General features: G+C 41.2%; 1 protein-coding gene across 2 annotated transcripts in view; it reads right to left on the reverse strand.

Moving 5' to 3' along the window:
- The window catches only part of LOC113033461 (FKBP prolyl isomerase 15), a 31,477-nt gene that overhangs the window by 15,128 nt on the left and 4,087 nt on the right, over nucleotides 1–12,262 (reverse strand). For both annotated transcript variants that reach the window (XM_026187264.1, XM_026187263.1), the window contains exons 2-12: nucleotides 5,970–6,073; nucleotides 5,803–5,881; nucleotides 5,542–5,611; nucleotides 5,375–5,449; nucleotides 5,077–5,175; nucleotides 4,718–4,867; nucleotides 4,534–4,602; nucleotides 2,159–2,302; nucleotides 1,891–2,033; nucleotides 1,760–1,808; nucleotides 1,557–1,673 (exon numbers count right to left, since the gene is read on the reverse strand). In XM_026187264.1, coding sequence (XP_026043049.1) covers nucleotides 1,557–1,673; nucleotides 1,760–1,808; nucleotides 1,891–2,033; nucleotides 2,159–2,302; nucleotides 4,534–4,602; nucleotides 4,718–4,867; nucleotides 5,077–5,175; nucleotides 5,375–5,449; nucleotides 5,542–5,611; nucleotides 5,803–5,881; nucleotides 5,970–6,073 — 1,099 coding nt within the window. The remainder of the gene's footprint in view (nucleotides 1–1,556; nucleotides 1,674–1,759; nucleotides 1,809–1,890; nucleotides 2,034–2,158; nucleotides 2,303–4,533; nucleotides 4,603–4,717; nucleotides 4,868–5,076; nucleotides 5,176–5,374; nucleotides 5,450–5,541; nucleotides 5,612–5,802; nucleotides 5,882–5,969; nucleotides 6,074–12,262) is intronic.

Genomic DNA, 12,262 nt, shown 5'->3' on the forward strand with positions numbered 1-12,262 from the left:
CGTCAATCTCTAGCTGTGAGAGCAGTCCCTTCTTTCGAATGTTGGAACACTGAGCTACTAGTTGTTTCGCCGTCATTGTGGATGTTGGGTATCGAAGAATCCATAGGTCCCTCATCCTATTCATGTAGCCCCTTCCGCCGGGGTGTATATGTATATATGTATATATGTATATATATATATATATATATATATATATATATATATATATATATATATATATATATATATATATATATATATATATATATATATATATATATATATATATACATACACACACACACACACACACACATACATACACACACACATACATACATACACACATACATACATACACACAAAGATACTTATTATTAGTTATTCATTATTAGTCATATTAAAAAATATGGTTACAATCGCAGTTTTGTAAAATCAAACTAACCTGAAATTTAATGACTCATACACACTGTCTTCTATTGCTAAAGACAAACATAAAACACTATTTTAACCATATGTTTTAAATATCATTAATAAAAGGGAAAAAAGTAAAACATGTAAATGTTTTACAAACAGAAAAACATCCAAACATTTGTGTTTGTGCACATCCATGGAGACACACAGACACACAACAGTATGAAGTACAGTTGTGTTTGGAACAGTGTGGCTAAGTGCCAGCTGATCCACATTTCACTCAGATGCCACTTTAAATGTAACAAGAAATAACATACAATATAAAACAGTTTCATCTTTTGTGAAAACATAAGCAAGGAGCCATTTTATTCCATATACGGCGTTTGTGGGTTTTGTACAGACAAAGTTAAGCAATTAAAGCACTGGACTAATTTTCCTTTGTTTTTTTTACAGAAAATAGCCTCCTAATCTAGATCAGCTGTGAGAGCCAAGGAACAATCTCAGGGACTTCCTGACATGAAGTTTTTACCATAAATTTGTCCTGTGAAGCTTAAACACCAAGTCTTTTGAAGCAGGTACTGCAGATAACACTAATAACGCTAATACTTCTAATAACAACAACCCTAATAATAGTTAAAGTGCAAACGACAGTCAGGACCCATTCCATGACCTGAAAACATGAAGAAGCAACGCTCCCATCCACCAGTAAGAACCCCAGCATACTGGCAGCAAGTGTTTTCTATCTAACATTCATACGCGTATTCATGACGCATCCATTGCAGAGCACTGGGTTAGTATCTTGTCCAGCGGTGTTTGGTATGGAGACTGGAGCAGGCAGGGATTTAAACACCAACTTTCCAATTAGTGGATGACCTGCTCTACCTCGTGGACTACAGCTACAAACAGTACACTGGCCCTACAGGAGGGCGGTGGTCATTTCCAAAGATAGAAATCTTTTTAAAGAAATGCCTAAAAATACACTAAACCAGGCTTAGCTGCAGGATTCAGGTACATTTTCTGGAGAGTATTTTAAGCACCTGTGGGTTTAAAATGATCTACAGGTACAGGAATAAAGTTTATCAGGCTTTGGATACAAGGGCAGTAATATTTAGGTTACTGACAACAGGAAAATGCTAAACCAGTACACATGACAAGATACTGACCTCAAGCTCAGAGTCACTGGATTCTGGCTGGCTGGCCGCCCCTGTCAGAAACGGCAGCATGGGCTGGCCCATTTTTGCCATCCGAGAAATCAGTTTGGCTTTAGTAGCATCTGGGTTCTGAAATTGGAGAAGAATAGCAGCTCCAATCTTCACAGCACCAAAACAAATGAATACCAAAAACACAAAATGAGGTGCTTGCTTACAGCCAGCTGCTCACTCAGAGAGTTTGACTTTGCACGAAGTGGTGGCTCCCTGGGAAGACAAATCAGCTACTGTGAGGGAAAAAAAAGTTTAGAATAATAGTGCTAACTATTTTATCAGGTTTAAATCTTACCCTGGTCTTCCTGAACCTGAAGAGGGGGCCTGTGCTGAGGGCTCTGGGACCAGATTTTCAATACTGAGGGCTGGGGAAGGAGCAGCAGAGTCTCTGGAGCCAGCACTTGCCCGATCAGAGCCACTGTCCTTTGAGAACTTGACCTAAACCACAAAACAAGCTCAATAAGCTTCTAATATTTCAGAAAGTGGTTGAACGGTAGACTATAGTTGCTAAAACAGATACAAGCAGATGAGGGAGATGTCGAGGACTGTGCAGCGGATGTTACCCGTCGAAGCTCTGCTTCAAAGATAAGAGTGCTGTTAGCCGGGACACGGTTAGGGACACCCTTAGATCCGTAAGCTAAATCGGGTGGGATGACAATGAGACGACGGCCTGCCTTCTTCATCCCCAGCATCCCTTCCTCCCAGCCCTGTGCATACAGCGAAGGAGAGGAAAGAGATGAGGTAATAACATAATAGCAACAGAAGAGTGATAAACGGCACAATCTCAGTGCTCACACACTAATTTAAAGCTATGCTAGAACCTTTCAAAAGGAACTGTAGCATTTTTGGATGATTAGAAATGCAGGACAGACCCAACACAAGAGCAAATATAAATAAGTGATGATTTAATAAACTGAAAATTATATTTATTTAATCGACAACATCATAAGTTAAGGTGAGCCTAAAAGCAGCTGGCTAATCCACTGGTCTCATTTACGACCCCAGCATTGTAAAACAAATTAATATCAAACCTAATGTGAGAATGTAATATTGGCTTTTTTTGTCATTTAAGCAGGCTGTAGCTAAGCCGTTTCATGTATTATGTGCTTTTTATTTTTAATGAGTGAATGAACTGTAACATATCTTTAAAAATGAGGCATTCTCCAACTTTCTTGGTTGACTAACAGTCTGTGGACAGTGAAGAATGTGGGCTGTAGTCTCTCTAAGTGAGAAACAAACGGCTCTAAGCACAGTGCAGGTTACAATCTATAACATAAGAATAGAACCCTCTAGTGTTTTGTTAGCTTGTCAAATTACATCACAAGCTAGCATGAGGCATGTCAGACAATGATGATTATTCCCATCACCAAGTCTTGTACAAAGAAAAGAAAAAAAAAAAAGAAAAGCACAAAGATTTCTGCAACATCAGTACTGATAGGGATGAGTTTTCTCTCTTCACTGGCTGTACTGTAATTCATTATAATCATCAGGATGTCTTAAAAACTCCCTGAAAAGTCTTCAGTAGCAAGAGTCCTGACAGGGACTAGAAAGAGAGAGCACATTTCTCCTGTATTGGCTTCCCTTCATTGGTTCCCTGTTAAATCCAAAAACCTGCTCCTCACATACAAGGTCTTAAATAATCAGGCCCCATCTTCTCTTAATGACCTTGTAGTACCATATCACCCTATTAGAGCACTTCGCTCTCGCTCTGCAGGCCTAATGGGAGGCAGAGCCTTCAGTTTTCAGGCCCCTCTTCTGTTGAACCAGCTCCCAGTTTGGCCCAGGGAGACAGAGCTCCCCTCTACGTGTAAGATTAGTCTTAAAATTGTCCTTTTTCATAAAGCCTAAAAAAAGGATATAGTTAAGGCTGGATCAGGTGATTCTGAATCCCCCTCTACTTATGCTGCAATAGGCTTAGCTGCTGGGGGCTTACCATGATGCTCTATTTCACTCACCATCATAATCATTCATTATTAATATCTGACTCCCTTCCACAGTGTGTATTGTATGCCGTCTTCCTCCCATCAACCCAACTGGTCATGGCAGATGACCGCCCTCCCCAAGCCTCATTGCACCAGAGGTTTCTTCCTCTTTTAAGGCAGTTTCTCTTTACCACTGTCGCCAAGTGCTTGCTCAAAGGAGGTTTGATTGTTGAGGTTTTGTCTGTATTATTGCAGGGTCTTTACCTTATAATTTAAAGAGACTTGAGGTGACAGTTTTTGTCATTTGGTGCTATACAAATAAAACTGAATTTTAAATACTGAATGTAGAACTAAATCTTTTCCAAGAACAGTCAAGATGGGAAGATTAGGCAGCTCTCTGCAATATGGAGAGCATAATGTTTCGAGCTTAGTCCTTTTACAACAAGCTACTTAGTCATGGTAACAGGAACTCTGATCATCATACCTAAAATATATGCTAGTTGATGTACATACCGTACATATAATATTACAACATCGTAGTGAAGGACAGTCTGGTCACACAGTGTGTTAACATGAACGACACACAAACTTCAGTTCACTTAAATCCTGTGTGCATCAGTGAGTTTATCAAGTTGCACAGAGCTCCATAAAAATGTAGCTGGAATTACAGTGTTTAGCTATGACAGCTACATTATTCATTCACGTTTTACTTGATTCAATGAATCCACACAGAAAGCAATTAGCTCAGCATGCATTATCTTGCTGCTGAAGGTTGGTTGCTAACACACATTCAATGCTCAGGCTGCCTAGATAATCCTCCGATGTATTTAGCACCCTGCCATGCCAATCAGCAACCACCTCATTTAGTTTCACTCGAACCACCAACTTCATATCGCCCGCACTTATTTCACCCATTCTTTTTATGGTGTTGGGTTGCCACATCACTGCATGTCACTTCCTGTGTGGACAGCCCTTTGAGCTACTATTCACAGTCACTGCAGTATACTTTCACTCACTCTGATCACTTTCCCAGCTCCAATCTTCAGTCGCAGCAACTTGTCTTTGTTTTGGTTGGAGTCAAACATCTGTAGCAATACAAATAAGATTCAAAGACTTGTTCGTCATCATAACCAGAAAATCCACAAGAGAAAAAACAAAAAACACTGATACTTGTTAAAATGAATGATGTGAGTGTTTGACCTGTCCACAAGTGTGGTTCTCCAAAAGCCAGCCCGTGTACACCACCTCCACAGAGTCTCCATTCTCCACTGACTGGCCCTCACCAAGACTGAGGTCCTGGAGTACCACTACATCTACAGTCGCAGCGCTGTTCACTTTTGCTAAACATACCTGATGATAAAAGATAAGATAACCTTTATTAGTCCCACACATGAGAAATTTGTGAAGACTTCTTCATCATGCTTGTACATAATGTAGACTACACACATCGTTTTTTGAAGATCGCCTGATACTTTTGGACTTTGTGCTGTCAATAAACAAAGTCTGTTTGTTTTGTGTTGGCCCAACTGTAATCACAGTATTTATTATTTGAGGCTCACCTCTTTGCAGAAGTCTGAAGCTGATTTCTCTGACTCAAACATAAGGGACCAGTTCTGCCTCTGGTCATCATAAAAAGTGCAATAATTGTTTTGCTGTACCTGCAGAGGAAGAAGAGCATGTAGCCATGAAAACAGTCAGTGGGGGAAACAGCTATTCTTTACAGCTGCTACAAGCTTTTCAAAAGAAAAACTATCTAAAGAACAGGGTTTAAACAGGTATCGCAATGATTATCGGAAATATATAACTAACATTTTCAGATGGTGCATCTACTTTTGTATCCTTCATGACTATACTCACCGTGAAAGCAAAGCCCACGTGAATCTTGGCAGAGGTTACTTGTTTCTGTTGGCTTAAATACAGAAGCAGCTTGTACTGAAGAAAAGAAGAGCTGAGCTCATTATTAAAAACCAAACAAAAGTCAAACCAGGAGCATAAAGTAAGAGACTAAATAACAAAGCTCCAACCTCTTTTGTTGTATGGTTGCCCAGCACAGCAGCTCCCAGCTTTCCCTGCTTCATGTACTGTCCATTAATACTACATGAGACAACACAGCTGTTCAGTGAACAGAGAGAGAACTTTGGGGGAGTAAAGAGTTTCATTTGTGTAAAGAAAAGGGGGATAATGCTCCAAACAGATGTAAAAAACAAATAAACATGAAAACTGACATTTAGAATATAGCACCTGACATATTTAGATGAGTGCTTAAAAATGGTTTTCAAACTCACTATCTGAAGGCTTGGACTGCTGTTGCAAATAATACTGCTGGAGCTCCAGGTTGTAGAGCTGGCTTCTGATTGGATGGAGCTGCAATAATATTAAAGAAATGATCAGTGGTGGCTCTGCACGACAACTGGATGTAAATTCAGCAATGCTGCAGTTCTGAGACTGTTACCTTGGTTGGAGCTCTTTCTAGGCTGTTTGGGGGCTGTGTACTGGAATGACTCGTTCCCCTGACTGGTTTCCTGGTCTAATCCAAACAGGGAAGCCAGCTTGGCCCTAAAAAACACAAAAGATTATGTACATGTGGTTGTATTTGCATTGCTATATGGTGCTTTAAAAAAAAAAACAAAAAAAAAAAAAACATGCTGGACATCTATACTGATACTGGGTAATGTGTTGGGAATGAAAGTATGCAAAATAATGTCATGGAAATTAAAATGATTAAATAAAAATTATTATATTGTATGCATGTCTGAAACATCAAACCATGATCCCAAATAGATGACAGATGGTTTCCTGGGGGATCTCCCCTCAAACAGAATCTTGACCAGCTAAAGTGACACCAACACGGCAGCATGGCAGAATGCACCAGTAGATGTGACATTGTTCCGGGGAAGGGCCTCTGTGCCACAGGGGCTGAGCAGTGAGCCGAACTCTTCAGCCCAACTGTTTACCACACATTGGTAGAAGGTTATTGCTACGGTGGTAATACTGTATACGTTTATACGTCTGATAGGCATGCTTGACTAAAATCTGTTCCCTTATGTCATTGCATTTTACTGTATTAAGTAATTAAAAATAGCTACAAAAGAAATAACAATGCTTGCTTGTTTTTATTATTATTTTTATTATTAGTAGTAGTATTAGTAGTACTACAACAGCCAGAGACATACCAATTATAGCTAGTAACACTGACTACTGAGCTAACCAAAAACAGCCTGGGTTTCTATTTCTTACTAGGGTTGGGGGGGGGGGGGGGGGATCGATTCTGTAGTATCGTGATATTTTGTTTGCTAATAATGTATCGATACAGGGACAGCAGAAATCGATATTTTGTTACAAAAAAGGGTTTTTGTGCTCTGACTTCAGAGCATGTTGATCCTTTTTCTGAGCAAGAATCCTGACATTCCTTCACTGTCCAAATGTGTTTAACTTTATTTTGGCAGCAATAAACATGACAGTTTACTTAATTAAAATAAAACATGTCTTAAATTAAAATAAGTTTAAAACTTTATTTAATGTAAAATTATATTTTGTTTTAATTTACTTTTAAATTCTTCAGTTGCTGAAGGGGCTGCATAGTTTCCATAAATTGCATAGTTCAGAATAGCTATAATTGTACCAGATGGTTGCATTCAGTTAAGTTGGACTAGACTGTAATACAAACCGTTCAGTTTGTCAACAATAAAACTGAACTGAGAGAAAGACTGAGTGTGAGACTTTGATATTAGATAAAATGAATATTGATAAAGTTTACCTTTATGTACAGAATCTGAATATCACAAAATATTTTTTAAAAATTGCAATAATATCGTATTGTGCGTTAAGTATTGTGATAATATCGTATCGTGGGATGTATGGTGATTCCCACCTCTATTTCTTATACAGGTAGACTACAAAGACAGTTGTCAGGCACAGGCTACATCCACACTAGCCCGGATAGATTTGAAAACGGCGTTTTCGTCTGAAAGCGAAAGCGAGTGAGAATTAAAGAATTTGAAGAAAAGCTATCTGCAGCATGTACAAACTGATATTAATCTTTAATAGGACTGTCAAAATTGAGAGCAAACAAAACAACTGCCGTATAATGCCTTCTTAGTTTAATTGGTCACATGACTGCATCACATGACTAAAATGTAATTGTTTTCAAAAAGTCTTTTCGCTGTCCACACCGCAACGTGAAAGCACTGTTTTTAAATGTATGCATTTTCGAGAGCGTTTTCAAAACGCTGCATTTTCCTTCAGTGAAAACGCCGTCTCAGTGTGAACAGGAGGCCAAAACGGAGAGAAAACGAGGTGTGGACGTAGCCACAGTGTCATGGTGCTGCCCCCACCACCCACCCCTCTTTACTGAAATCCCACCTACTCTTATGTGTGATGGCAAGTCTTCAAGAGACAAAGACCAGGAAGGAACCAGGTCCAGACAGTGTGTCACCCTCCTGCCTCAAAGTATGCTCTGACCAGCTGGTTCCCATCTTCACACTGATCTTCAACAGATCCCTGAAACTGTGTGAAGTCCCCTCCCATTTCAAGCACTCCACAATCATCTTGGTCACTGGGTTAAATGACTACAGACCTGTCACCCTGATATCCTTTGAAAGACTGATGCTGGCCTGCTGGTGCTGGTTGTGAATCTTAGCTTGGCAATTCACCAGGCCTCGAGTATGGACAGCTTGTTGTACTTCTTAGGCACCAGTTTCTTCATCACACCTTCCTGCAGTTCTGACAGATGGCTAACTTCCCTCCATGCTGCCTTTATGGGCATTATTCAGACATATGCAGCAGCACAGCGCTCCCAACTACTGTACACCTTTTTTGTGTTTTTGTCCTCTAATGCAGCGGTCCCCAACACCCGGGCCGCGGACCGGTACTGGTCCGTGAGTCGTTTGGTGCCGGGCCGCAAGAGTTGAGGCTCGGGTGTGAAATGTATGGTTTTCAGGGTTTTTATCGTTAAGTCGGTTTCCCTGGGTCTTTTTCCGTGTTGTAGTCGTATGTCTTATTTTGAAAGAACTATTTACGCATTGCCATAGCGATCAGAGAGCATCAAGAAGCAGAGAGGAGGATCTCCAAAGGTTGATTCTGTTCGTCTGGACGTAGCGTTTTGTGGGAGAAACGTTTCGTCACTCATCCAAGTGACTTCTTCAGTCTCAGCTGACTGCAGGTTTCCCCAAACGCTACGTCCAGAGGAACAGAATCAACCTTTGGAGATTTACTCACTGAGCATGCATCAAGACAGAGAGGATGTTACTCTCAATGTTGTTGGCGCATTTCAGGAGGTGGCTGCTAATAAAGTTACACAATTACACAGTGAATTCGGTTTATTATTATATTTGCAAAATACCAGTTTGTCTTTGTCTGTATCATTTTATTTTGTTGTATTTGTCCGCGACACCTTAAAGGCTGGTCCGTGAAAATATTGTCTGATATTAAACTGGTCCGTGGTGCAAAAGGTTGGAGACCGCCGCTCTAATGTGTGCCTTTCTCTTGTTTTGTATACATGTCTCATATTTGTTATTTATTCCTGCTGTCTTTATATTTTATGACCCAACTTCCTCACTCCCCCTTGCCATAGCATTTGTGTAGAGATTAAGGAGTCAGCTGAACAAGAAAAACACGATTCAGGGAGTTGCCACATATGTCCTGTCAGTCATCAGATACTTTACTGGGATAATAAGACAGTCAAAGGAGGAGACTGGTCCCACTGACATCAGGGCAAGAAAGTTCCCTAGCATGCATGGAAGGTTTCACCACAAAAGTCCAGCACTCTGACACTTTACGCTAAGTGGAAGGAAAGAAGCTTGGGACTAGTGAGTGCCAGAACCACTGTTCAGGATGAAACAAAGATCCGCCAGTATGTCGGAAAGATGACACAACTCAGTGGTTCCCAAACTTTTTTTGCTGGGCCCCCTTTGTTTTACAAGAAAAATGTTCGCGCGCACACATCCTCCAACCACACACACACCCATATTTTGCTCCATTGCGGTTTATTTCAAACATTTAGTAAATAATTAAGCAAATACAAGTAATCTGCAATAAATAGTAAGAAAATAAACGACTAACTCTTTTACGCTACGTCCGCACCTACACGAGTATTTTTGAACACGCAGCTGTTTCGTCCTCATGGAAACGGCGTTTCGAATCACTGAAAACTGAGATTTTTAAAACTCCTTTTTTGAGTTTAGTGTGGACGAGGAATACAGAGTTCGTCACACAACATCAAAGGTATGCGCCTTTTTCCACGTCACGCTGTACGCCACGTTATTGTTTACATGAGATGAACTGCAGAATGGCAGACACAAAATACTGTTAATCTGACTGACTGCAGGTTTTACACACAGTTACTGTCCCTCCATTTACAAAGGCAGAGGCGTCAGTGTGATTATTTTACGTGTAGTTGTTTTTTTCCCCGTGTAATAATATTCAACATTGCTTTTTCAAAAAATGCCTCTCTGTGCAAAATGGGTTTAAAAACATAAACAGCTGTGGGATCCTGTTTGTCCATGATTTGAACCGGGGAACAAATTGTGGCAGGATCAGCCTGATGTTATTTGTATCCCGCTGTAACTTTACTGTATAAAGTATAGTATAGTATGTACAGTGGGGTAAAAAAGTATTTAGTCAGCCACCGATTGTGCAAGTTCCCCCACTTAAAATGATGACAGAGGTCAGTAATTTGCACCAGAGGTACACTTCAACTGTGAGAGACAGAATGTGAAAAAAAAATCCATGAATTCACATGGTAGGATTTGTAAAGAATTTATTGGTAAATCAGGGTGGAAAATAAGTATTTGGTCACCTCAAACAAGGAAAATCTCTGGCTCTCACAGACCTGTAACGTCTTCTGTAAGAAGCTTTTCTGTCCCCCACTCGTTACCTGTATGAATGGCACCTGTTTGAACTCATCATCTGTATAAAAGACACCTGTCCACAGCCTCAAACAGTCAGACTCCAAACTCCGCCATGGCCAAGACCAAAGAGCTTTCGAAGGACACCAGGAAAAGTATTGTAGACCTGCACCAGACTGGGAAGAGTGAATCTACAATAGGCAAGCAGCTTGGTGTGAAAAAATCAACTGTGGGAGCAATCATCAGAAAATGGAAGACATACAAGACCACTGATAATCTCCCTCGATCTGGGGCTCCACGCAAGATCTCATCCCGTGGGGTCAAAATGATCATGAGAACGGTGAGCAAAGATCCCAGAACCACACGGGGGGACCTGGTGAATGACCTGCAGAGAGCTGGGACCAAAGTAACAAAGGTCACCATCAGTAACACACTACAACGGCAGGGAATCAAATCCCGCAGTGCCAGACGTGTTCCGCTGCTGAAGCCAGTGCATGTCCAGGCCCGTCTGAAGTTTGCCAGAGAGCACATGGATGATACAGCAGAGGATTGGGAGAATGTCATGTGGTCAGATGAAACCAAAGTAGAACTTTTTGGTATAAACTCAACTCGTCGTGTTTGGAGGAAGAAGAATACTGAGTTGCATCCCAAGAACACCATACTTACTGTGAAGCATGGGGGTGGAAACATCATGCTATGGGGCTGTTTTTCTGCCAAGGGGACAGGACGACTGATCCGTGTTAAGGACAGAATGAATGGGGCCATGTATCGTGAGATTTTGAGCCAAAACCTCCTTCCATCAGTGAGAACTTTGAAGATGAAACGAGGCTGGGTCTTCCAACATGACAATGATCCAAAACACACCGCCCGGGCAACAAAGGAGTGGCTCCGTAAGAAGCATTTGAAAGTCCTGGAGTGGCCTAGCCAGTCTCCAGACCTCAACCCCATAGAAAATCTGTGGCGGGAGTTGAAAGTCCGTGTTGCTCGGCGACAGCCCCAAAACATCACTGCTCTCGAGAAGATCTGCATGGAGGAATGGGCCAAAATACCAGCTACTGTGTGTGCAAACCTGGTAAAGACCTATAGTAAACGTTTGACCTCTGTTATTGCCAACAAAGGTTATGTTACAAAGTATTGAGTTGTGTTTTTGTTATTGACCAAATACTTATTTTCCACCCTGATTTACCAATAAATTATTTACAAATCCTACCATGTGGATTCATGGATTTTTTTTTCACATTCTGTCTCTCACAGTTGACGTGTACCTCTGGTGCAAATTACTGACCTCTGTCATCATTTTAGGTGGGGGAACTTGCACAATCGGTGGCTGACTAAATACTTTTTTGCCCCACTGTATATCTCCAAAATGTCAGAAGTAGTTAGTCATTACAAGAAGTGTTTGTGAACAAAAAAATCACGAATGTGGGATACTGTTTGTCTCTGCAGGGAGACCTACCTCGGCACTTGTGCAGGTGAAGCCAAAGGGCAGATTTGCTTCACCATATTTTCTAGTCTTTGGCTTAGAATGAAGTTGGTTTGGAAACATATTCAGCGATGCTTCATCTCCTGCTTTGCGTTTCTGTAGGTGCCCGTGCTAGCAGTGTCCAAGCGTTTTGTTTTTTTTCCCCCCTTTCCATCCCACGCCCCCCCGCCATGGCTCTGCGCCCCCCACACTTTGGGAAGGTCTGACACAACTGATCCTACAAATGGCTGGACAAAGCTGGACTAAAATACAGCACAGAGGCACTAATCATGGCAGCACAGGAATATGCACAAGACTGACAGAGGCTGGGTCTACAACACTAGGCACGAGCCCAGGTGCAGGCTGAAATGGTGGTTGTGGTTGAGAATGACCAGGCCAAGACTTCCAGATACTGATGGACAAATTGGTGGCAGCTAA

This window comes from Astatotilapia calliptera, chromosome 12, assembly GCF_900246225.1.
Source record: "Astatotilapia calliptera chromosome 12, fAstCal1.2, whole genome shotgun sequence".
Taxonomy (NCBI): domain Eukaryota; kingdom Metazoa; phylum Chordata; class Actinopteri; order Cichliformes; family Cichlidae; genus Astatotilapia; species Astatotilapia calliptera.